Consider the following 26,886-nt stretch of genomic DNA (forward strand, 5'->3'; position numbering starts at 1 on the left):
AGAGTACGGTATACCGAAAAATAGATTCTTCATGTTTGTTCTTACACATCTTCCTTTGCCTTTGACTTTAGCATTTAATTCCTACAACATTAGTATCCGTTTCTTTATTTTTGTGTGCAATTTATGACACGTATTTGCTCATTTTGCAGATTCTTTGCACGTTTGCAGTACGGTCGAAAACCTTTTATTTTTTTTAGAAACGGGCGAAAATTGATGCGCACGCGAATGCCATCCATATAATAATCGAATCTGTATGGCCTAAAGCAAATAAAACATTCATACGTGTTTTTCTATCTCACAACCACTGCTTGCAAATCTATATCTATATCTTTTGTCTGTGTGTGATCATTAGACACGTAACACATATTAGTGTTCATATCCTTGTAATATAGGTGTAAAATCTATCCTGTCCTTTTGATATTTATCTAAATAATCGACTCTTTGAAAGTGAGCTATGATTGTTTATGATCTTTATTAACAAAAACATGTAAATGACAGTTTTTCTACAAAAGAAGCAAATGTGAATATTCTCCGAACCTTAATCTACAAATATTTACTCAAACCTTACGCAATACATTGTTCGCTAGAATAGTTACGTACAGTTAAAGTTATACACTTGCAGATAATTTTAGATCTTAAAGTTTACAGTATGAATAATTCATTTGAAGGAATTTGTGAACACATTTGACTACTTATGTAGTATCACTTCCATGAACTTCATGTATCTAAATATGATGTGGTATGATAAGTGTGCCTTTCTCACTCTTCCTTCGCAGTTTCATATCTAAGACTAGTAGTATCTACACTACAATGATATTTTGATACATTTTATTCGATATCCCAAAAATAAACCATGAAAATGTCTACACCATGAACACAATTGACATAAAAGACCATTTTCTTTCGCAAATTATTATTTCTAAGAGTTCAAAGCAAAATCATGACATAACAACATGTTTTTTTTTTACATCGCACATGTTGTCGAGGTACGCGAAGACCGAGCACTTATGTTCTAGCCTCCTCGTAGTTTTCGGCCAGCCAATCGCAGGTGTCCTTCAAAGCTGTGAGAACACAGGTAAAAACATAACAGAAAAAGGTTAGAATTTGTGTACTAAATACTATCGATAATCTTCAACACATGATACTAATATACACGACATTCATCTGTTCTATATCATGTATATATCATAGTTTTGATATTGTCAAAATTCCTTTGGCTTTGTGCCACATAACATTTTTTACTTGCAATTATTTTATGAATTTCCAAAATATGTGTACTTTGGTGCTTCATAGATTTGGTTATTATGATAGACAAAGATCACACAATATATACGAAAGTCACGTGTTCTTCATCATATATTTTTGAAAGATCTGATGTTGTAAAAATTCTATTGGCTTTGTTCCATAGTACATTCTTTACTTGCAAGTATTTCATGAATTTTAAATATAACTACAAATATATATGTTGTTTCGTACATATGATGATTATGATAGACAAATATCACACAAAACACACCCATTCTTTATTTATCTTTTAAAGTTTTGATCTTGTGAAAATTCTTTTTTTTTCAATCAATTCGTAAGAGCCTGATGTTGCCATCGATTTACGAAGAAAGGCGGCAATAATCTGTTTTGCTATAATCTGTGCCACAGAACATTCTCCACTCACTATTATTCTATGAATATCCAAAACATATTTCGGTGCTTCATGAATATGATAATTATGACAGACAAAGATAATAAGATTGACATGTATTTCTCTTACCTTGTTTGATGGGAGTGAACTTGAAGTCCGGTAGGTACTTCCTCAGCTTGTCGTTGCTGCAAGTCTTCCTGAACTGTCCATCAGACTTAGTGGTGTCATACTTTGAAATCATGGGTTAAGTTTTCACAACAAAAGAAGATAAAACTCAACTAATCTTCCCTCTTATTATAAGAAAATAGATATGAATACTATTCTACTAAGTATAAGCTTTACTGTAGTAGTTCACTTCTACTAGTATTCACATAAATCGACCTAATTGATAATAAGCATGATATGAGAAGCGTTTCAACGATCTTTCCTATTACAAAAGCAGACAGTTGCTAGCTACAAGACTAAAATGGGACTGACTTTTATTGCAAAGTCGTACACGTCATCATGACGTCATAAAATTTTGCATAAATTATCGTGCCGTGAAAGGGTACTAGGAGCCATACATTTCACTAAGTAGTATTTTAAGAAACCTTCCAGAAGTGCTCCAGCATACCTGTTTAACACCTTAAATATGCAAAACAGAACTATGATAACACAGTATTTTAGTTTGCCACTTCACACAGGCAGTGTGACAGTTAATCATTAACCCTTCACTAGTTATAGACGATTACGATTGCATAATCTAGTATTAGTTTACCGTCATCTTTGATTTCAATAAGATATCTGTACATCTTAGTGTGAACCTCGTAGCTTCCTCAATACTAAATGTAAAGAGAAAAGATCCCATGTTTTGACGTCTTTAATCTATATTCGTGGTATACTAGCATAACTACTTGGCAAGTATTGTGCTTTGAATTATACCAAAAGGATACGGCCACTTCTCCCTGAAAGTCCGTCGCCTCAACCACAAGTTCCACGGCTTCCTTGATGGAGATTTCATCTTCTTCTCCGACTGGAAAATAAGACAAGAAATTATGCTGATTTTGTCCTTTGCAGAATGAAACAGGAGTAGCTTTCTTGGCGAAGCAAAAAGGATATTGCCTTTCTTACGGTCACCAAAAACTATCAAATAGAAAAACAGAATAAATCTTTATTAGAATTCTACTAGCTATGTAATGCAAGCTACGATCAGGTGGGTGAAGTAAAATTGCCATACAACATTGCGTCATCTTGCACTTAATTGTTTGTTATGGATAATAGGTGACTCAGTGAATTTTCATGTTTTTCTTTTGACTAATTTTCATTGTAAACAAAATGCTAATCCGAAGCATTGGTTGTGTAGCTACAGACTATTACTAGTTACTGTAGTATGTTGTAGGAACGTAACCATGTGATTTTTTGGTTAAATGTACTTTTACTGGACGCTGACATTGTTTCCTCTTTCAACTAGTCAACAAAACCAACATTTGGTACTTCTGCCAATCAGAATCATTACGGTACATCTTCTGCCAATCACAATCATTAAGGTAGAACTTCTGCCAATCAGAGCACAGTAAGCTAAATGATTTACATACCTGCAAGTATGATTGGATCAATCTCCTCGTACTCCTTCACTGCCCACACCATCAGTCTGCCCAAGTCCTATAAATAGAAGGGATGTGTGTTGAATATTCATTCTAACTTATCAATGTCAACAAAACATCCATGTGTATATATACACAATAAACATAAAGTTAAGCTTCCATGTATAGATGAATAATATGATAATATTTACACAATCTTTAGTTATTCAGTTTTATCATTTGATACAAATACTAGTATACAAAGTTTATTGCAAATATATGCCCGATGGCTAATTGCAAGTACATGTACAAACAACACATATAATAATGATAAATACAATATTATGCTACATTCTAAAATCAACATGGTGCTAGTTTTGTTGTGTTTGACTTCTTCTTTTGAAGACGAATTTGCCCACTCCTTAAATAATCTAATAGTAGAGTTGTTTTCTCATGGTCAGGAATAGTGGGAAAGTAAGAGTACATTTTGGACACGCTGATTAATAATTGATTAACAAAATTAGTACAAAATTCCTTAATACTTACTCGAGAGTACATAAACTGTCTCCTAGACGATCCTGATCCCCAAACAGGCAGAGATTCTCCTTTTTCTGAAAAAATAATGTAACACATAATAAGTATATATCAGAGGCGTTGGTGTATCTTGTATCCAAGTAAACACCATTTGCGACAAATAGAAGACGTGTCCTAGCAAAGATAGTACAGTATTGCTTTACATTGCTGCTGTATATATAATTCCACCAGGGTAAATAATTCCGCTACCCTGAAAGGATATACAGATCTCGAACCCAATGTCTCCCAGTATAATGCACTCCTGTATATCTAAACTTTGCATACCTTGTGTGCTGTACTGTAGATCTCTCAAACCCACTGTTTTTCAATGTTGCGGGTTTATTTAAACTAAGCGGATTTATGTAACCCAGCGGATTAAAATATTAACGTAATGTAGGTTACTTACTCTAAACTTTCCATACCTTGGTGTGCTGCACAATAGATCCCTCAAACCCACTGTTTCTTTTTTCAAAGTGGCGGATTTATGTAACCCACCGGATTTAGGTAAACCGCCGGATTTATGTAACCCGCGGATTGATATTAGTAGAGGTTACTTACTCTTGGCCAAATATGCCTTGTGAATCAGAGCAGGCATGACGTTCCCATCCGACAGATTGAAGTTGTCGTATGGACCGAAAAGGTTGATCGGAACTACAGAAGTAAACTTGCACCCATGCTGCTTGTTGTATGCCCTGTTTCGGAAAAAAAACTAACTTGGTAAACAGCGTTGCCGATTGAATTATATAGCCTGTTGTTGTAGTCATATCAAGTTCGAAATGTATTCTGCTGAGATATTTATGTAAAGTTTTCATTACTCGCTAAATACTTTCTCCATTGTATTCAATATTATGTCAAATATTCGGGACACAATGATTTCTCCATATGTCTACAAATTAACCGACAGTTCTCATTCGTGTATACGAGCTCATTAAACATCAATGAATGAAGAGAATGCTTCTTAAATACAAACGCAGCACATTGATGTGGTAAGTTTGTCTTCTTCAGACGACTTTGCAAGAAGAGCCTTCATATTTCAATACCTTAAATATAATACCTAAAGGATGTCATTAGCTACATCTCCTTGAAGACAAATATACTAGTACGAGACAACTATGTATAAGAGATCCGTGAATAGTTTCATCAGGTTGGTAAGACACTGAATAAAAATACTCTTTTTACACAACCAAGAGATTTATTCCACCGACGTTTCGGTGACCATCTGTCACCTTCTTCAAGGCAGTTATGAATGGTTCACATAGTAATAATAATTGTTGCAATGTTTTTTGATCGATAGTTGTGTTTGTGTTACACTTCTGTACGTTTGGGACCGCATAGTGATGTCATCTCCTGTGATTGTACATATGTAGATATTTTGCGTTTGGGAATGCATATCATTATGTATAAGCAGCAACACCTGTGCTGCAGTGCAATGTGAACCAGTCAGAATTGCATTGAAGAAGGTGATAGATGATCACCGAAACGTCGGTTGAATAACTCTCTTGGTTGTGTAAAAGGAGTATTTTTGTTCTATGTATAATAGACAATGCATAATAGACAACTTACAGATTCTGAACATCGATCATCCTTTTGGCCCAAGCGTAGCCAGAAACGGACTCATGGGGCGGACCATCATGAACCTGGAATAAAAGCATTAAATGTTTATTTTGTTTATAGTTTATTCGCATATATGTACAATTATAAAAAGATAAACAAGGCGAAAAGAAAACATGCAGGGGGCAGAAGCCTAGGTGGCTTTTCATGGGCCTCCTCTAAACTAGACAATGGGAATTTTTCCAAAATTATACATAATCAAAACTAAGCAAAATCAGCGAAAGAACAAATTGAAATTGTACCATAAATCATAATGAAACAAATGGAAAAGAAGAGAAACAACAAAATAAATTGAGTTGTAAAAATAGTAAGTAAGATTACGTTATATAATAAGTGTGATTACACTATACATTATCAAATTACCATCTACAATTTATAAAGAAGAAAAAGTTCTATGAAGCCCTGAAAATGTAATGCAATTTATCGTTTTTTTGCAGTATTTTCTCTGATTCATACAAAAACAACAACATATAAGAAACTGGTGGAATTTACTGTTACATTTTCACTTATATTTCAGAAACGGATCTGTTTAACTTGCAATTGGATTCCTGACTGTTGTCAGGGCCTACACAGGCCATTTCGTCGGTACCTGGTCTAACATACCCCCGAGCAAATTTTGCCTCAGCCCCCCCCCCCCCCACCACACTCGTTGAAGCTGTTAATTGATGCAAGTATGCAAATATCATGATCACCGGGCCGGGCTTGGTTGCCCAAGCGGGGGAAAGGCTTATACTGGCCGAGCAAACTATACCTACGTCCCCGGGGAACTGGTAATCAAGGTTATGGATATGTCGACTTACATTTGATTCGTCCACTGGGTATTGAATCTCACAAGGAAAGATGGCGCTCGTGAGGGTAGTGATGCACTTCTTCACACCCATGGCGTAGGCGTTGTAAAGGACGTTGTCATTGATGAGAAAGTTGTTTCTCTGGAAAAAACAAGAACATTTTCCATCATCTTAGTGAACATGTACAAGAAATGTAACAATACATCTACCTCCTTGAGTTGACTAAGCCTGACATTATCACTTTACATTCACATATTCATTTTATAAACCATATAAACCTTACAACCCAAGAAGGTAAGATAATACTGGATTACAGAGAACAGTCCAAACATGCATCACACATAGATTTCACAAATGATTTGGAGTCCTAGTGCTACATTTTTAAACTCTACATGAAAAGTATAGTTTTGTTACCATTGCCGACCCGATTAGAAATATTCCTATTCATATCGCAGAGAATTTTTAAAACTAAAAATTGAGAATATGTATTTGGTAAGAATTACACTTCCAGAAAGGTATATTTTGTTATTTTTCCTAACTCGATGAGAACATCCCTATCTGTACATGTATTACAAAGGAATTCAAAGCTAGAGGCTTAATGCGGATCATTCCTCATATCTACAAGATACGTGTTTTTATTACTTTTTCTGAGCAGATAAAATTGATCAAGTTGTTTTCTACTTACCAGAAACTCGACGTTGTGTTTCGAGATGCGGATCATTCCTCCCATTTCAGCTGCCAGATGGATGACATGTGTTGGCTTGTACTTCTCGAAGAGGGCCTTGGTCTCTTTCGCGTCTCTAAGTAGCCAAGACATTCAAACAATCTTAAAGACTTGCATTGATCTATAGTAAGACGTTTCAGTCAAAGGTTTAAGCCAAAGCATATTGTATTATGAAAAAATCATTGAAAGCAGATTATCTGATCTGAGAAGAGTTTTGTTACATGTAGCAAGTTCTATTTTCATCAATCAGGAGAAGAATATACAGGACACAGAGGTGATGCACTACTTGACCAGCAAGTACTGTAAATAAAGAAATGTTCGCAGTGGTTTAATGTTCGCGGTTTTCGCGGCGAGCTTTCAGAGCGAACTTGAAACCACCGCAAACATTTTTGGCCACCTATGACTGTAGCGCTACTATTCTTTCATACGCGAACTTAAAACCATTGCGAACACCCCATTTTCTCCCTACCGCGAAATAAAAACCACGCGAACTTAAATGCATTCACAGTATCTAATATCAAACTGAAAAAAAAAGTACAGCTAACAAAGACAAATACAATAACAGTTCAATAACAGCATTTGGGTTGGGTAGTCCAATACAAACAATTAAAATAAAGATATGTGATACAATACAATAGTCTAATTTCGAGTTAACTTCAAGGGTATAGTAGGCCATTTAGTCAAATTTAAAACGTTTGATGACAACAATGTAAGTTTGGGTTCGATTCACAATCCAATCCTAAGTTTTAGCCAGAGGGCTAATATTAATTGCAACATAAAACAATATAAAGAAAAAGAATACAGATAATATAAGATAACAGTGGTGACAAGTGGAACAAGAAACTCTTCTGATAAGAACTGATACGGAATACAATTTAAAACTTTTGTGGTTTGACTTCTTATTCACTTGACACTTGGTTTGTCTACTATGGGTTGGGTTTGGAAAGTTAAAGGGGCTCTATATAAGATTTTCGTTGCAAAATTGAAAATATATCAAAAACCAAACTCTCCATGTTAGTGACAGTTATGGGTGCTTTTTATAAACTTGGCATTATCATTTCATATCTCATGATCATTTACAAACAGCGCATAAGCTACACAACGATCGGCATCCCGTGAGTTTTTGGTGGTTCAAAAAAAGATAAACACTACTTAGTATGTAAAGGAAGAAATACTTTAAGCATCGTCCGAATTTTACATTGAGTGCCTTTAACAAGATTGTAGTTTCTTACCTGAGATCTGCCTCCTTTGATGATACAAAGATCCACTCTTCATCGTCGCTTGGGTTTTGTTCCACGGCGTAGCGAATGGCCCGTCCGATCAACCCAGATCCTCCAGTTACCAGAACCTTCATTTTTATTCTGAACGTTCAATATAAAAAAAAAATATTTGTCAACCACAACTCGAAGAGGTTTTTAATTACTACTCGTACATACTGATACGCAAGGTATCTCAGACAACTGGATAAAATTTGGAAACGGTCAGACGTTTCAAACAGCATCTGTTATCTTTCGTTAGTTGTCTGACGAAATTGTCTGGGAAATTGGGAAAAGAATCGTATGGTCTCGCTAGGACAAACTGACCGTATTCTTATCTTGGGATTTTACACTCGTACCTTTAAAGACATCACTTTCTTGAAATTTAAACAACAAATTGTAATGCCAGTGTGTGCAATTGTCTTATGTATATGGAAACCCTGCCTGTTGACGCGCCGTACACGTTATAAATCAGAAAACAGCGGTAGAAAAACGTAAAGCACCGTTTTCTTTGAAGAAAAATGGCAAGCTTGAGAAAGGGGCACAAAATGATCGACTTCGATTTCATCGAAAACATCGCACGGTGACCTTTCTTTGGCGCGTTTGCCTCAGGCGCAATGATTCAGGCTCAATGGTTAACTTGATCACCGACTCAGAAACTAATCACGGATGGGCACCCGGCTTTTCTCGGGTGTACAAGCGCTAGGCCGGTGCAATGGCCTAGTGGATAGAGTGTTCGCCTTGCATACGGTAGGTCGTGAGTTCGAACCCCGGCCGGGTCATACCAAAGACTTTCAAAATGGTACATACTGCTTTCTCTGCTTTAATAGCACTCAGCATTTGGGAAAGAGTATGGCAGTTAAACACACACCACTACCAGTGGACTAGCCCCCCGCTGTAGTGATAAAGTTGTGTGGCCCAGGGCTACCGAAACGGAGATGGGCGCCGCCTTATGCACCGTCTGGTGCGGGGAGGACTTTAACTTTTTTTTAACAAGCGCTAGTCGCCGCCTGGATTAGTTAGAACTGTCTTTCGTTAGTTTTTCTGGCCAAATTGTCTGACCGTTTCCAACTTTTATCCAGTTGCTTGTGACCATGCGAATCGTTTTACCTGTATATCTATTATCTATCATACCATACCCCTGTATATGCCAACAAATTTGATAGGTCAATCTGTCTATAATTCCTCCCAATAGCACAAACAAAACATCCCAATATGATGCATATTATCATATGCATTGTATATGATAAAGTTTACTTAGTTAGTAGGGTAACCTCTAGAATATTAAGAATATATATAATAGATTTAGTATTTTAGAACTTTTGCTGTAGTTGACATACAGTATAGCTAATAAAATTATCAAGCAATACAGTGGCAACGCGTTCCCATGGGAACATGTGTTGTGAAGTTTAACTTACAGTTCTTGAAATACTTCTCGTTTAAAATACATGGAAAGATCAGGAAATACTTGCATGGCCTGGCTTTGCAATGACTTCATTTAGGCCTCACTGTCGTGGAGAATGTTGTAATTTTGTGCTCATATCTTTACAGACGTCACTTCTATGAAGCTTTATAAAACAAAGTTAATGATTTAAACAACAAATTGCGACGCCAGTGTGTGCAATTGTATTATATGGAAACCCTCGCTGTTAAGTCAATGAGACCATGTAAGGAACGCGTTTTAAATCAGAAGACAGAAAACAGTGGTAGGAGAATGCAAAACGTTGTGGTTGAATAAAACATAGCTAGATTTAGAGTGCGATACGAAGTGATCGACTTCGAGTTCATCGAAAACATCGCACTGTGACCTTTCTTTTGCGTGTTTGCCTCAGGTGGAATGATTAACTTGATCACCGACTCAGAAACTAATCACGGACGGGCACCCGGCTTTTCTCGGGTGTACACGCGCTAGCCGCCGCCTGGATTAGTTAAGACTCTCGGTGAATTTTGCCGAGGTTCAGTCAACATCAAGAAATCCCATCCCCTGCATACGACAATGTTACGCCGTTACAAAATAAAGGTTTCGGGACAATATTAAAGTTTAAAGTTCTTGAATTCTTACCTTTCTGTATGCTGGAGTCTACTCGTTTGCTGAAATTTTCTGCGTTGTGACAGTGTAAAACTGTGTTGTCTTGAAGTCACCTTTCCGGTTGGGTCAGTTGCACTATACTGATTGAGGGCTACGCCCTAAGGCTATGTTACAATTATGCTAATAGCACAATTCTTGAGGCTCTACCAGCCTCCACGGGTCGCTGGGAAAATAGTAGAAATTGGCCAAAATAGAGTCAATTGTATGAAGGGAGTCGGCTACGGAGAGAGGGTCAAATATGCAACCTGCGAATGAAACCCTCCATGGCCAAAGTCCCCCGGCAAATATTCTCCCTATACCCGGCGCGGTTAGTCTGGTAGAGACTACAACTCTTAGTAATCCCCTTATTACAACATGTCGCCAGATAGTACAGTTTAAGAGATCAGTCTGTCATAAGAAACAAAAATCATTAAAAATGTATTTTTAAAGAAAAAATTTCCTTTTTCAACATTAAACCGCATGTATTTGATTCACATGTAGTTTGGAAGGACGGAATGTGGCCCAGTAAAATTAAAGTTGTATTTTAAAATTACGGTTCTGAAAATAGTTAGCGTCGGTAGGTACACGTAGGGAGTTAATAGATTTTGGCCGAAGTAATTGAAACAGATACCGCGTTTAACAATGTAAATGCACCAGAATACTGGTATTTTCAACTTTATGGAGCCGGTTAATTACGTTGTCATCACCCAGATCGACAATTTTCTGTTCCTTGCTAGCCAAGGTTCGGTAGGGTAACTTGAAAAACAACATATTTTTTCCAAGGCCTAACGATATGTAACTACAAAACATCCAATAAATTCTGTCCTAGTGTATAAAAAAATTCATACAACGTGACTAGACAATAAAATGACAAAAATAGCTTTTGTAAAAAAAAAAAGAACAAGTCGTCCAGGTAAATTCACCGGACGAGTTACAGACAATTTCACGTACTGTGACCTATGACCTTTGTTGTCACCATAATCTAGTTTCCCTCAGTTGGACAAAATGGCGCAGAGCGCGTCTCGTGTTTGCGCATTCCTTTCTCGTGTTTTCTCCATACGTAGAATACTACATCCCTTATGGATATTCGTTGCTCTCTCAGTTTTGATCCTTTTTGCTGGACTCCGCAGTTTGAATACAGGCTACTTAATCGTCTCCGATAGAAGGTAAGTGTGGCCTACTTAGTGATGTCGACACTTTTGTTAGCTTGTCTTTTCATTTAATTTTACTAAGAAACGCTGAGATTCTTTTCTGTAATAATCAGCTCAAACAAATCATTCATATTCAATATGACAATGTTTTTCTTGTGTTTATTGCTTTTTTTCAGAATCCTAGAAGATATTAGAAAAACAAGGGGAGAGACAACTCAAAAGACATCGCAAACCGGAAAGCCCAACATAGTTTTCATCCTAGCAGACGACTATGGGTGGAATGATATTGGGTACCATTCATCGCTTATTCACACTCCCAATCTGGACAGGTAAAATTCTTCGTTTTTTTTTTCTTTATAATTTTGTATGTGATACTGTTTTATCTTAATCAAATGGTGGTGTGTGCGCGCGCGCGCGCGCGTGTGTGTGTGTGTGTGTGTGTGTGTGTGTGTGTGTTTGTGTGTTTGTGGGTGGTGTATGCGCGCGCACGTTTCAAAGTACACGTTTCTGGGTGTGTTGGTGATTTAGTGACCAGTGTCCTTGTACGAAAACTAGATTAATTCCGATGTTTCCTTTGTTCAAACGCAGGCTGGCACAAGAGGGCGTTAAGTTGGAGAACTACTACATACAACCGATATGTAGTCCCTCAAGAGCTCAACTAATGACTGGAAGATACCAGGTCAAAAAATTTTCAATGTCTTCGTTTGAAATTGTGATATCTAGTTTGAATCTTTAATTGACGGTGTTGGTATCTTACTCACTTACATAATACTTACTTAGGCCTACTGCCCATCCTTCGGATCTTGGTTACTTGAAAATGCGTACACTGCCCACTTTAGTTTCGGCGGTCATGCAATTTTCAAATTTCACACACCCGCCATTTTGAAACGAACGAAAACGAGGCTACTACAATGTATGTGCCCCGCATGGCTTACAAGTTCCAATAGCAAAGCATGTACTTCTTACTCAGAGAAAAGTACTAGCTTCTCTCAAACGAGGGTACTTATTCCTTTCCAATGATTTGTTCGGAAACGAAAACGAGGCTATTGTGTGTCCGGGTCGCATGGCTTACATATTCCAACAGCAATGCATGTACTTCTAACTCAGAGAAAAGTACTCGTTTCTCTCAAACGAGGATACTTTTTCTTATGATTTTTCGGACGATTTCTTGTTGTTGACATGTATATGTTAATTTGTACATGTATATGTTGTATTTGTAAATCACAAAACACCCTAATCATTCATCACTAACCCCCAGTAGTGTATGTAGAAACGTTATTCAGATGTATAGAATAGAAACTTGTTACCTTTTGCTGCTTGTACCCTTGCAATTAGCCTACGGTCATGAATTTGCCAATAAAAGATTTCTATGTTCTTAGATTCGTTATGGAATGCAGCACAGTGTTCTCATGAGCGACCGACCACACGGACTATCCCTAGACGAAGTCACTCTCCCTCAGGTCCTGAAGGAAAGCGGGTATGCTACGCACCTTGTTGGGAAGTGGCACCTCGGACACTTCAAGGAGGAGTATCTTCCAACGCGGAGGGGTTTTGACACATTTTACGGTAAGATGTTTACGATCACGTGACTGTGACGTCAGTATTGTCCGCCATTTTGGATGGTCAAATCTGGAAGTGGTCTGGTAGATTTATGTTGTGTAATAGAAAACTGCATTCGCAACGTAATAAACGACTCATGCAAATTTCCCTTCTATATTCTTCTTAGTTTTTAAGCAACTACACAAGGAATGCTTCCTTCTTATTGTAATTAGCGGAATCGGGATATGCATATAATACTTCCAAACGTTGGTAGACAAAATGGAGCTATGGTTTCAGTTCAAATAGTTTCTGGATTTGTTTATACGTGAACAACAAAACTTTCAAGTATTTTGAATAGATCTTGGATGTTTTAGTTTTTAGGCATATTACGGAAAAACAACCACAAATTCGAAATTGGCCCCCTAGCGAGCTTCTTTGGTATTGGAGTTATGAGAAGTGAACTGTTCTCCAATTCAAAGAATTGACCAAATCGCTCGGTCTTCTTCAGCTATCTGTCCCTAACGCAGTGGACATGTCCAATTCGTGCTTTTTACACAGGTGTGACGTCGGCACTGGGTTAAATTTTCGGAAGTCGGTATCGGCCCCCGTCCTAATATCGAAGTTCTTTGCATCTTTTGTTACAGGCTTTCTTGGAGGCGGAGAGGACTACTTCACACACAGAATACCAAACGAAATAGTGGAGACTCCGGAGACGTACAGAGCCTTTGATTTCTGGGACGGGACATCCCCGTGCCTGGATGTAAATGGAACCTACTCAACTCACCTATTCGCCAGAAAATCCATTGAACTCATTTCTCGACATGACAAAAATAAGGTATGGTTTTAATATCTTTATAAATTTTCGCGCTATTTTTTATATCCTGAGTGTAGATCTGACGACAGCAATCGGTCAGAGATGCCAGGCAGTCTATATCAGCCCCCGCCTCTGTTTGAATGGTTTTAAGCTCACACAGTAGACTTAAAACTTGAATCTGTTTCCAAAGGAAAACTAATTTGATTACAATGCACCTTCACAGTAACGTTCAGCATTCTATTTGCTATCAACTTCTCCTCGTATAGTATAATTAAGCCGTCATAATGCATGGGCTAAGATTTTGCACGTTGGGAGTTAGTTTGTGCCTTGTCTGACAAAAGAAGAACTGTAATGTATTGAGCTACCTCCCGGAAAATGTTGCATACATTACTATATATAGTATAACATTTTCAAGTTTGAGTGTAAATCATTTAGTCTTTAGAGTTTGAGTTTTTGAGTGTAAAACTTTTGATTTTGAGTTTTAAAATGTTTACTCTTGAGTGTAAAAATTTCATATCTATCCTTTAGTATGAAACAGCCTATTCGATATTGGTATCATTTTGGTACACATTTTTGAAGACTAAATTTCCTTCTTTTTATATTTTGTGGTCACAGCCGATGTTCCTGTACCTGCCCTTCCAAGCCGTCCACGCTCCTTTGGAGGCTCCTGAAGAGTACATCAACAAGTATAGTCACATAAAGAGCAGGAACATGAGGGTGTACGCCGGTGTGACGGCAGCGATGGACGAGGCTGTTGGAAACGTAACCCAAGCTTTGAAGGACAGTGGCATGTGGGACAACACCGTGCTTATCTTCTCCACTGGTAAGTGTTGTAACATTTTTTACCTCCATAAAAAATTGAGGTATTGGTTTTTGGTCTGTCCGTGTGTGCGTGTGTTTGTTTTTTGTGTGTGTTTGCTTATCTATTTTTCCAGATATTTGTGATCAGCTCAGCAGAACTTAAGAACCTCTGGACGGATTGTGATGATAGGTGGGTAGGTCTTAAAAACAAAAAATAAGCTCAAGTTTGACGAGACTGCAGCAAAGAGTCGTAAGTGCCAGATAACCTATGTCATCCCCCGTCTCGGTTCAATCTCGAAATTTCATCTTGTTTTTTCTCTTAAACAGACAACGGGGCGAGTAGAGCCGGTAGCAACTGGCCACTCCGAGGCTTCAAAACCACCTTGTGGGAGGGGGGCGTCCGGGGTGTTGGCTTTGTGAACAGCCCACTGCTGAAAGTAAAGGAAAGAACGTCTGATGCCCTTCTGCACATCTCTGACTGGTTCCCAACCATCGTGAGGCTAGCGGGCGGTTCAACCTTCGGAACGAAACCTCTGGATGGATACGATGTTTGGGATACAATAAGGTATGTCACTTTTGATGAAGGTTAGACATCCAGGTAGCAAGATACGCCAAAATTAGTTACTCAAGGAACTGGATAAAAATTTTGAAACAGTCAGACGTTTCTGATAGCATCCGCTGTCTTTGGTAAAAAGAAATTATCCAGTTGCTTGAGTAACTAATTTTGGCGTATGTCACTTTTGTTGTCGGCAAAGGTTCAAATTCAAACATATGTCTGTTATTAAACGTTTATAATCAGAAAATATAGTGTGTTCTATAGCTGTTTTTGTTTTAATTTGACCATTGGAAACATTTGAACAATTTTCATTAAGCGCTTCTGTGCATGTAGTAAAGCATTGCTACGTACACAACCACAACAAAACCTTAGTGATGTCTTTACACTTTTGAAAATTATGCGGCCACCAAGCACGCCAAATCTTCTGTTTCATTCTTATGATAACAGACATAATTTTGAACACATCTGTAACATATTGAAAACTTAAAGCGGAATCTTAAATGCCGCTTTGAATATAGATACAAACTAATAATGATATACTTCAAACTATGCTTGCAATAGAAATAAGCCAAACATAACTGGAAGGACTCACAAATCAGATTGATTAACAGTCACAATGAAATGTAGGTGGAAGAAGAATATATCATTTTCCTGCAAAATTGTTTTAACTACAAACTACAAAATAGAGTTTAAGTATTTGTGCTACATATACTTCAGCTTTGCTATGTTGGTTTAGCGATTACTTGTTTTAATAAACATGAATTGGTATTTAATTTTTCTTTTTATTTGAGTTGAATGTGTGATAGTTGTGTGCCGATTTGTTAAAAGTAGAGAGAAAGCTAAAAAAAACACCCCTCCCAATAAAATTGTATGGCGACCCTGTAACGTCGCAATTCAAGATGGCGGCCACCACACATGCCAACGGATCCAACAAAGGTTTTGCTACGCAAACCTGTAATTTCCTAATATATTCAATTTCAGTGAAGGCGCCAGTTCTCCAAGGAATGAAATTCTGCACAACATCGATCCTTTGACCTGGTCGACCAACTCTGAAGCTTCGAAGATCCACGGTCACGGGACCTTCAACACCGCAGTGAAAGCCGCCATCCGTGTTGGGGACTGGAAACTGTTAACGGGAAACCCAGGTAAACTACGTATGATGTCTTAATACAGGCATTGACAGGCCCCTAGACTATATATAGTAAACATGTAAGAGAAAGGCTGTCAAAAGTCACCTTACTTGAGTTTTAATTGATCATGGAAAATTTCACATCCCCGCCATTTTGAGACGAACGAAAACGAGGCTATTACAATGTATGTGTCCAGGTCGCATGGCTTACAAGTTCCAATAGCAATGCATGTACTTCTAACTCAGAGAAAAGTACTAGTTTCATTCAAATGAGGATAATTTTTCCTTCCTATGTATTTTTTTTCGGACAATTTCTTGTTGTTCCCAGCATTGACAGGCCGCTAGACTTTATATAGTAAACATGTAAGAAAAGGGTTGTCAAAAAGTCACCTACCTGAAGTTTAGATCATGGAAAATTCACATTGGCAACGTAGTCTGACCTCTAAAGTGTCAATCTAATGAGTTTCGGTGCAAACTGGTGAAATCGTAGCATAACAAGCCGGGATGACCTTTAACCTCCTTACACAAGAAATGAACACATCCAAACTGCACCGATTTCAAAGTGTACCGGACACTGCAAAAATGGCTAAAACCCTGTTTTTCTAACTAAATAAAATAGCCACAACCCTTCACAACCCTTACCTGCCAATTCCAGCTCAAAAACGTTTCCAAAAAAGAGGCCTCCTACAATACTTTTAACAAGGCTATACAAAAGCGTCTGACTGTAATGAAAATGGCCCCTTTGCGCATGACTGTAATCGTGACCTTTGGCCTACAGTGCTAAACTTTCTTCCAACACTTAGATATTCACGGATGGAATTTTCGACGACCACTGTCACCTTCTTCAGGATCAATAATCCGTATCCGTAATGATACGTGTCATTTAAGTCACGTGCCTGTAACTCTCGCGAGTTTACGTTCGACAGTGATTGGTCAATATTGATCCTGAAGAAGGCGACAGTGGTCGTCGGAAATTCAATCCGTGAATACCTTAGTGTTGGAAGAAAGTTTAGCATTGTACATGTATTATGATTACTACCAACACAGATGAGCTTCCAATATACATGATGTCTTACATTCGTAGCCTCTACCAGGCCCCGCGGATGGCTGGAAAAATAGTAGAAATTGGCCAAATAGAGTGAATAGTATGCTAAGGGAGTCGGCTACGGAGAGAGGTCGTAAACTTTAACTTCTGTAACGGACTAACTTCTCTGGCATATCATCCGTCTATTTGGCCAATTTCTACGATTTTTGAGCCACCTGCGGAGCCTGGTAGAGGCTATTATATTTAGTACGAAGGTTCATCTTTGACGGTAATCAACATATTCATAAATTTTCGAACCCAGGACCTGTGTAGCTGGGCCAAACGCCCTAACCAAACACATTTCAGAACGTTGGAAACCGGATTTTCAAATGCTATTTTCTAGCCCATAGTAAGTTTAAGTAACACTGCCCCTTTGCATGTCTACCTCAATGGGGCAAAGATGCGATGTCTTATATGTAATATGTAAAGGACTCCTCATGCGTCTGGTTTATGTGCTCTTTTTAAACACAAAAAGTATGAAATCATGATAGAAATGTGCTAATATGGGCAAGTAAATCTTAATGTCATACAGATTGTCATACCCATAATATTTCCAGTTTTAACGTTCTGAAATTGCTTTGGGGAGTCTAGACTCACGTTTTCAACTAGGCTTCTGTTATGTATTTACATGTATTCATACACTCATTTGCGCGTCTTGTCAAACATTGTATTTTCCATAATGTACAAGTGACGGCGGAAATATGAGTTGAGTACAACTAGAGTCCACCGTCACTTTGTCTTTACCAATCATTTGTATCATTTGTTGTTTTCTTTTAATAAAAATAAATTGCTTGAGCTCCTTTGATATTAGTCAGGAATGATAGCTACCACTAGTAACATGCAACTTCTAGGATGAAATCGAATACCACAACCATATGTTACATTTTCACCATTTAGAATTTCAAGTACAAATACAAAGTTCTTCGAATTTGTTTCCCTACAGGAAACGGCGACTGGCAGTTACAAACCATGGACGGTAAGATTAAGGAAAAATCCGCCGGCGTACGGGGCAAGCAGCTCTGGCTCTTCAATATCCGCAACGACCCGCAGGAACGAAAGGACGTGTCCGGAGAGTATCCCGAAGTCGTTCAGAGACTACTCGGCAGGCTATCGGCGTACAACGAGACAGCGGTCCCCGTATACTGGCCGGATATAGACCCACGATCAAACCCAGCCCTGCACGGGGATCTAGTCGGGCCCTGGATGTAACCGTCAATTAGGGGTTCAAAAATTCAAACCAAAAGACCGTTAACGGCTGCTTTGATTTGAAATCACCGGTAATAGATAATGACCACTACTTTTAGCGTACAACCAGACAGCAGTCCCAGTATACTGGCCGGATACACACGATCACACCCAGCCCTGCACGGGGATCTAGTCGGGCCCTGGATGTAACCGTCAATTAGCGGTTCAAAAATTCAAACCAAAAGACCGTTAACGGCTGCTTTGATTTGAAATCACCGGTAATAGATTGACCACTACTTTTAGCGTACAACCAGACAGCGGTCCCAAATACTGGCCGGATATAGACACACGATCAAACCCTGTTAGTCCGACCTTGGATGTGATCTTTGTTTACGAATCAAAAATTTAAACCAAAAGACCGTTAACGGTTGCTTTGATTTGAAATCACCAGTGATAGTTTGAGCTGAGTGACTACTACTTCTTGTACATACTGGGCTGGTCACGTAAATTGACCAGATATAGACCCAGAATCAAACTCAGCCCTGCATGGGGACTTAGTCGGACCCTGGATCATGTAACCGTCATTTACGTGTTCAAAAATTTAAACCCAAAGACCGTTAACGGTTGCTTTGATTTGAAATCACCAGCAATAGCTCCCCACTACTCTGCACGAGTTTATACCTACACTGACTCATCATTTCTCAACATGTACCCACCACACTGATTGAAAAAAGTAGGGGTTCATCCCGATGTGAGTGGATCAAGTAAATCTATCCAGATATTAAGCTTGCCCTCTTTAGAACACACCTGGCGTGTTGCACCATGAGGCGGTTTACGGGGTATGCGATACAAACAAACAAACAAACAAATAAATAAAAATGAAATCGCATTCGGTGACGAACTCATTTATCTTTGGTGCTATATTGTTATTCTCGATCTCAAACTCGACGACTGATGACCGTTAGAAAGTTGATATCTTTTATTACTAGTTAAAGGCACTGGCCTATCAGAACTTTAGATAGGTGCGATTTGCGTTGGTTAGTTCTAGCTATATCATAAATATAGCTATTATGTTGGTGAGTTATAGCTCTATTAATAGATATACTTATATATGTCTAGCGACATATTGAGCCTGATAAAGGGTAGGTTAGTTTGTAATCTCTTGTGCGAAGGTTTTATATGTTTAAAGTACGATTGACATGCGTAGAGAGGTTCATACAATAATTGAAAATACCTTCTACTTTGAATGTAGCAGTGATGTCAACGCCAGTTTACCTTTATCCGTGGGGATTTTCGATAAGAGTCCATTGACGCAATCTTGCAAAAGAGTGAACCATCATTAATTTCTATTGCATGCCGATATCATAGATTACCTTTGTTATTTATGCTATACTTATTGTATATGTTCTCTCTAGTCCTGATGATGCAATGATATTGCAATTTGGAGATATCCTCCACTGTTTTTAAAAGCAACAGATATAAACACGCACACTGATAAAGGTTACTTAACGTTACTGATGTTACAGTAAGCGTTCAGTATAGTATAATAAGTAGAATCCATTGTTTTTAAAAGCAACAGATATAAACACGCACACTGATAAAGGTTACTTAACGTTACTGATGTTACAGTAAGCGTTCAGTATAGTATAATAAGTAGAATCCATTGTTTTTAAAAGCAACAGATATAAACACGCACACTGATAAAGGTTACTTAACGTTACTGATGTTACAGTAAGCGTTCAGTATAGTATAATAAGTAGAATCCATTGTTTTTAAAAGCTACAGATGTAAACACGCACACTGATAAAGGTTACTTAACGTTACTGATGTTACAGTAAGCGTTCAGTATAGTATAATAAGTAGAATCCACTGTTTTTAAAAGCAACAGATATAAACACGCACACTGATAAAGGTTACTTAACGTTACTGATGTTACAGTAAGCGTTCAGTATAGTATAATAAGTAGAATTCTGATTGTTAAAACTGGGAAACAAGAAATTCCCTATTAATATGTTTTCTATGATCTGTTAACTAGTAATAAACAGTAATTCGATATTGAATACATACTAGTACTGTAGATTCATCAAATCTTGTCATTTAGATATATTCTCTTCTTGTACATGTTTATTTTTCTTGACAAAAATAAATTTGGTATTTTGATTGTATAATCAGATCATGTGAAGGAGTGCGTTCTTAGTCTAAACATCAAGGAACCGTTATAAAAGGAAAACTCCGTGTACGCTAACGTAACATGACCAATTTACGTCCGATTTATTCAAAACGTATTTATCTTTAAACCGCACGGACAGAGCCAAATTTTAAACCCATGGTCAGAAATATCAGCTCTTCTAAAAAGAAAATGCATGGTCTGTAAGTTTTTCTCCGCCTATTTAACGCCGTGCGAGCATGTATTTATACTGAGGTATATGATGAAGAATTGTGCTAGGGTAACCCATTATCGTCCACCTCGGTCTTTTCCCTTCTAGCGCTATGCTTGAAGAACATAGACCAGAAAAAAATGCACAGTGACTGTCCAAACTAGTCTGCAGACAAATGATAATAAAATCACTATGTCTGTCCGGCCACTTGCTTAACGCGATGGAAAAAATAATGTTTATCTGTATATTCCCCCCACATGCGCAGCACGTGGCGTTCACGTGGTAAACGCATGGCCATGATGGTTTGCTGTGCAAAAATTAAAGAGATGGCTAAGGATCATACTTATGATGTTCTTTATTGGTCATGAGAACAGGCTTTGGCATAATACACCGCGACATGTGGACATGAGGCAAACCGGACGTAAATAGGTTCTGTTCGTAAATAGGTCATGTTACGTTAGATATATCAATGTCGCGCTTTGGGCACAATAAGATTAAAAATCGGTGAGAGAGAGGGGAGGGAGAGTCAGAGATGGAGTGAATAAAAGAAGAAAGTGGTGCATCAGATAACAAACAAGGTACCAGACATACAAGTGAGCAAGCATGTAGTTCCCGTGAGAGAGAGGGAGAGAGAGAGAGAGAGAGAGAGAGAGAGAGAGAGAGTGTGTGTGTGTGTGTTTGTGTGTGTGTGTGTGTGTGCGTGTGTACGTGTGTGTGTGTGTGTGTGTGTGTGTGTACGTGTGTACGTGTGTGTGTGTGTGTGTGTGTGTGTGTGTTTGTGTGTGTGTGTGTGTGTACGTGTGTCTGTGTGTGTGTGTGTGTGTGTGTGTGTGTGTGTGTGTGTGTGTGTGTGTGTGTGTGTGTGTGTGTGACCCTACAAAAGCGACAAAATATAAAATGCTCCATCCTTTCGTTTAATAGTTTCCCTGTGGCCCCTTCTGTCAAATTAGATTTCACAATATTGAAGGTGCAACTATTTCAATGTCACTGATGTACATTCGATGCCTTTTGTTCTAGATTGACATTTGACCCCTCAAATGCCACAAACTTGTTCAACCAGTTAACCAATGCGGCATTCTGTATTATTAGGCTGCCATGTAGGCAGGGCAAAGATAATAACGACGCCCAGTGGGATTCTGAGGAAGAGAAGGGTTAATCTCATTATGTTAGTCAACCGCTATACCCTGTTTCTTCCATTGGGTTCAGTTAGCCGTCACTCTTAGTGAGCAGTTTTTAAGAAAATATATAATATTCCTGTCTATTCATGTTACCGTCCTGTCCTTGTTTTTTACGAGATGACCATTGAGTAAGAAGAAGAAAAAACGCCACTTTAATATGCAGATTTTGAAAGCAGCCTGTTAGATTCTGTTCTCTACAACAATGTGGACGTATTTTTATAAACTACTGTCCGCACATGGTTTCGTTGACTATATTTGCCATTTTGTAAAAATGTGTGCAAATTGACCTTTGACCTGTGATATCTATACTTCTCCAATAAGTGACAGAAAACAGACTACAGCATAACAATGCACTAGTAATTAGGGGGCTTTTTTGGGGGGACTGTAACGATTTTTTCGTAGTTTTTCGTAGAATTACATGTGCCTGATTGCCCTCACAATCTTTAAAAAAAGAAACCCATTTTAAATTGATAGTGCTACTCTTAATTCTAAATTAAACACGGGTCATGCAATCTTTTGTATCTAACAATTGCCAAGAAAATAGATTTTCATGATGTTTGTAATGTTTACAATCTAAAACTGGTTCAGAGTGACCTTTGACCTACACGAGTGTCCCCGAAGTGTAGAACTTGTTCAACAGGTAGAGTGACAGACATCTGCGCAAGCGTCACTCTGTCTTTTTAGGGGGCCATTTCGGATAAGGATTGACTTCGATTGTATCGTTTTCTGTAATCTTGACGAAATATTGCAAAATTCCAGATTTCCAGACATCGTGAGCTACCGCCATCAATACAGATCCCGGTAAGTGACAACGTTATGTTCATGTTACTAGAGGTAGTCTACAGAAGACTTCTTGTTTTTACGGGAATATTGTAGAAATTGGCCAGATAAGCTGAATGATTTGCTAAATGAGTATACAGCCAACCAAGAGGGTTACGAATGTGCAAACCACAATGCAAACTCTAGTCAATTATTTCCCCTATTTGGGCCATTTTCTAAAATCTTTCAAGCAACACGGTAGATACTGAATACTAAGGGTAGGGAGGGGGCAATTTTAGATAAAACCTGCCCAATGAATGGTTAAAAACAGCTTTTGTTTCGTTAATACTGCAAGTCTCAGAATATACACCCTTCTTGAATATGTATGCAAAACATTAACCAGGCCAATAAGGTCGATACTAATAAGTAATACAAACATCATTATGGCTTTCATGGATACATGAATGTTCATGACAAAATTACCAGTTTTAACGCTCGTGTTTCGCATTTTATGCAGTACAACATTCTTATGTTCAATTTGACGTAGAATGAGTTTTACAAATCTGTAAAATCACCTTGGATAGAATATTTCCAGCATTAGTAGTCAATTACGAATATAACGACAGAAATGAAGATAGGGCTGCGTACTAGTATATTTTTTCATCTTTAGAGTAAATTGTGTTACGAAACGCTAACATGTGTTTATTATGTGTTCTTTCAGACGGTTCTGAGAGCAGAGGTGTAGTCTGCACGTCTACTTTCAGAAGAGAGAAAGCCAGAGAACGGGAAGTCCTTGATCCAATTTTACACCAAGGTCACATTTCAAAACCAGACGGTACAAGATTTCGGCAATCCAAAATGAGAACATCTCAACTGTTTCGGCGGTATTTGGTGATCATCCCAATATGCTTGGGCACCATTTTCGTATTCTATGTCACAAATAATTTCATGGATAAAACGAGGAATTCCAGGGATCTTAACGCTGACTGTGACTGTAGCAAACGTGACATTCCAAATAACCAAGATATCCCGAACGGACAAGAGATCCCGAACAGACAAGATATCCCGAACAGGCAAGATATCCCGAACAGACAAGATATCCAGAACAGACAAGATATCCCGAACAGACAAGATATTCCCAACAAACAAGATATCCCTAAAAAGCAAGAGAATATCCCTAAAGCTGAAAATGTCCAAAACGTTAAGAAAATCCCTGCGATTCCCGAACAGACCGATCCAACGTGTGCCCGCGAACCAAAAGATGACCCCAATGTCAACCCCCTCTCAAAGTTTTATTCTGTTTGGTATGACCCACCTACCGAGGTAGCAAAGAAAGACCATGTCAAGATTCTGATTTGGACAGAGCTATGGGACAAGCAAATGAGGAAGGTACTACCAAAGGGTAAAGGTGCGAAATGCATGAGTATGCCAAACTGCATCTTTACCGGATTCCGGTCTGAGATCCACGAAGCTGACGCCGTTCTCTTCGAAGTGAGCAACTTGCAAAAGAACTATAACGCGTCAGTGTTTCCGACAGTGCGTTATCCTCGTCAGCATTGGGTGTGGTACCACACAGAGTGTCCTGGCTTCCCGTCTATAAACTTTGAAACATACAGGAGTGTCTTCAACTGGACAATCACCTACAGAGCCGACTCAGATTCGTCGGGAGCTTGGGGATCGCTACACAGAACCTACCAGAGGCTCAAAGTTGAAGGTGTTGACCCCAACAAGGACTACACAGTAGGGAAGACGAAACTTGCAGTCTGGTTCATCAGTAAATGCAACACTCAAGCCAACCGTGTCGCGTATGCAACCGAACTAGTCAAACACATGCACATCGATGTCTTCGGAAGATGCGGTAAGACCGTCTGTGCAAAATGGAACGTCACCTGTATGCCTGGTATCATCAGACAATACAAGTTCTACCTTGCCTTCGAGAACATGATATGCAAAGAATACCTCACCGAGAAGTTTTGGAGGAATGCTCTAGCAAACGACGTCATTCCAGTTGTCATGGGAGCCAATAGATCTGACTACGAGAGGCTAGCACCCCCACACTCCTACATTCACGTGGACGACTTCAAGTCAGCCAAGGAACTAGCAGATTACTTGATGATGCTTGGTCAAGATAAGGAGAAATACAACGCCTACTTTAAGTGGAAGACCCATCCCCCTAAGAACATTCCTTTAGAGGAAGGAATGTGGTGTAATATGTGTAGGGAGCTTCTCAATAGGTGCCCAACTAAAAGGAAACTGTACACAAATTTGAGAGGGTGGTTTGAAGGGGAAAACCATTCAATGTGTGATCCAATGGTAGATGTAAAATTTAAGGAGCTTCAGTTTGAGGACAACCGATTCAAAGTTGCTTCATATGCATAAGCATTCAGAATGAGCATCACTCATTTTTTTGTATTTTTTGTATTTTCTTTTATCAGTTGCCTTTTTGTTTACCATGTGCACATTTTATGGTGTATTTATGTCATTTTAAGTTAACATCTGAAGTGAGACAATGTGAAGTTGACAGAAAAATGAATCGTTCTTTTTTACACGTAGGCTTAGACAGCACAGTGTTGGCCATTCCAGTGAACTATTATTGATTATTCACTGTCTATGGTAGTTGATTTCTGTATATAGGTGGACCACTGTTTATTGGTATATGTATATAAAACCAATAGAATTAAATGAAATTAGCCTTTAGATTTGCTTGATAATATGTTTACTTCTGTGTACACTTTATTAAGGAATATGCAAACGTAGTGATTAGTTATGTGCGTTATCACATTATCATTTTTAGATAGTTTGATAGTTGTATTGTTATTATGTTCAATAAAAATCATACATAATTCAATCTGTGAATTTGTCGTGCTTGTATAGGTTTTCGAGAAAGGAAAACATGTAGTACATTTTGTCTATACCTTCCTTCTTTAACATACCATTGTGATTTTTATTCATTATAGGACCTTACGAAAAATAAATCCAAATATAAACTGGACTGTAGTTAGTTACGGGCTGACCTCCAAGAACATTATACTTTGTTAATTCAATGACCTTGCATACTTTAAGTTTGTCAATTCAATGACCTTGCATACTTTAAGTTTGTCAATTCAATGACCTTGCATACTTTAAGTTTGTTAATTCAATGACCTTGCATACTTTAAGTTTGTGAATTCAATGACCTTGCATACATAAAGTTTGTAAGTTCAATGACATTCCTTACATCAAGCTTTGTTACTTCAATGACCTTGCCTACATAAACGTCATTGAACTAATATGTCCTTGAACAATATAGTTTACAAGTCGTTCAAACTCCCAGTGGTAGAAATGTATTTTGCTACGTATCTATATTGACAGTAAAATATGAATTTTAGCTTCACAATCCCTCTCAAAATAATTTTGCTATATTAAAAAATTACGCTTACATTTAAGGTGTCTGCATAGGGACCTTTGCCCTCCATCTCCACACACGTTCAACTGGTCGAGTAAATATCATAATTATGATAATGATAACCTTCATTGTACATTTATGCCCTATTGGGCTAAGTACAGGCATACAGGTACAATATACATCGTAATGTTCATATGATGACACTGACAGGATTTCTAATACTAATCTAAAACAAACAATGGTTCTAAAACTACTCTAATTCATAGGTTCGGCTTCTCGTCTTTTTGTGATGTTAGAAAAATTTACCTTTGACCTCACTGTTACTTGTTTAGTCGAGCATAACGTTATAATTATAAGACAGAACACACAAGGCTCAATTGTATCGTGTTACATGATCAGTAAAACTGTTTTCAGTCGCTGACTGTCTACCATGAATGTAGGTCTCTGTTGGTTGACCTTTGACCCGTGTGAGTTCGTTGTCACTTGTTCAACTGTTTGATTAAATGTCATTCTAAAACTCTGTACAGACAAGGATCGACTTCGAGTTCATCGTGTTACACGATCTGCAATACTGCCAGTGTATAGTGGGTGGGGTGTCTGTTGGCTGACCTATGACCTCGCTGTCACTTGTTCAACTAGTCGAGCCAAACGTCACGGAATACGTCATGAATATATTAAGACCAGTGGGGAAGGATTGACTTCGATTTCA

At 38.2% G+C, this 26,886-nt stretch overlaps 3 protein-coding genes across 3 annotated transcripts; 2 read left to right on the forward strand and 1 right to left on the reverse strand.

Moving 5' to 3' along the window:
- Positions 1-453: 453 nt before the first annotated feature.
- Positions 454-10,346, reverse strand: LOC136424916 (GDP-L-fucose synthase-like). Its single transcript, XM_066413568.1, has 11 exons — positions 10,213-10,346; positions 8,127-8,255; positions 6,856-6,970; positions 6,183-6,311; positions 5,335-5,408; positions 4,330-4,463; positions 3,745-3,809; positions 3,211-3,277; positions 2,569-2,648; positions 1,766-1,865; positions 454-1,061 (listed from the first exon to the last, which is right to left on the reverse strand). Exons 2-11 carry the CDS (start codon positions 8,246-8,248, stop codon positions 1,006-1,008), a joined length of 942 nt encoding a protein of 313 aa, XP_066269665.1. The 5' UTR covers positions 8,249-8,255; positions 10,213-10,346; the 3' UTR covers positions 454-1,005.
- An 818-nt stretch (positions 10,347-11,164) lies between these two features.
- LOC136424915 (arylsulfatase B-like) lies at positions 11,165-20,650 on the forward strand. Its single transcript, XM_066413567.1, has 9 exons — positions 11,165-11,384; positions 11,546-11,698; positions 11,958-12,048; positions 12,749-12,935; positions 13,553-13,743; positions 14,338-14,545; positions 14,851-15,088; positions 16,061-16,224; positions 18,236-20,650. The coding sequence occupies exons 1-9, from the start codon at positions 11,224-11,226 to the stop codon at positions 18,499-18,501; spliced, it is 1,659 nt and encodes a 552-aa protein (XP_066269664.1). The 5' UTR covers positions 11,165-11,223; the 3' UTR covers positions 18,502-20,650.
- A 2,016-nt stretch (positions 20,651-22,666) lies between these two features.
- On the forward strand, positions 22,667-25,640 carry LOC136426029 (alpha-(1,3)-fucosyltransferase 7-like). Its single transcript, XM_066414961.1, has 2 exons — positions 22,667-22,834; positions 23,514-25,640. Exon 2 carries the CDS (start codon positions 23,651-23,653, stop codon positions 25,169-25,171), a length of 1,521 nt encoding a protein of 506 aa, XP_066271058.1. The 5' UTR covers positions 22,667-22,834; positions 23,514-23,650; the 3' UTR covers positions 25,172-25,640.
- Positions 25,641-26,886: the final 1,246 nt, after the last annotated feature.

This window comes from Branchiostoma lanceolatum, chromosome 19, assembly GCF_035083965.1.
Source record: "Branchiostoma lanceolatum isolate klBraLanc5 chromosome 19, klBraLanc5.hap2, whole genome shotgun sequence".
Lineage (NCBI taxonomy): Eukaryota > Metazoa > Chordata > Leptocardii > Amphioxiformes > Branchiostomatidae > Branchiostoma > Branchiostoma lanceolatum.

What these genes read in the sequence shown, in the direction of transcription:
- LOC136424916 (XM_066413568.1), bottom strand. Translation starts at nt 8,248, where the DNA reads ATGAAGGTTCTGGTAACTGGAGGATCTGGGTTGATCGGACGGGCCATT. An exon ending in TCAAAGGAGGCAGATCTCAG is followed by an intron (nt 6,971 to 8,126) that starts GTAAGAAACTAC and finishes TTGGCTACTTAG; the next exon opens with AGACGCGAAAGAGACCAAGG. An exon ending in TGATCCAATCATACTTGCAG is followed by an intron (nt 2,649 to 3,210) that starts GTATGTAAATCA and finishes CTTATTTTCCAG; the next exon opens with TCGGAGAAGAAGATGAAATC.
- LOC136424915 (XM_066413567.1), top strand. Translation starts at nt 11,224, where the DNA reads ATGGCGCAGAGCGCGTCTCGTGTTTGCGCATTCCTTTCTCGTGTTTTC. An exon ending in TTAATCGTCTCCGATAGAAG is followed by an intron (nt 11,385 to 11,545) that starts GTAAGTGTGGCC and finishes GCTTTTTTTCAG; the next exon opens with AATCCTAGAAGATATTAGAA. An exon ending in GATGTTTGGGATACAATAAG is followed by an intron (nt 15,089 to 16,060) that starts GTATGTCACTTT and finishes ATTCAATTTCAG; the next exon opens with TGAAGGCGCCAGTTCTCCAA.
- LOC136426029 (XM_066414961.1), top strand. Translation starts at nt 23,651, where the DNA reads ATGAGAACATCTCAACTGTTTCGGCGGTATTTGGTGATCATCCCAATA.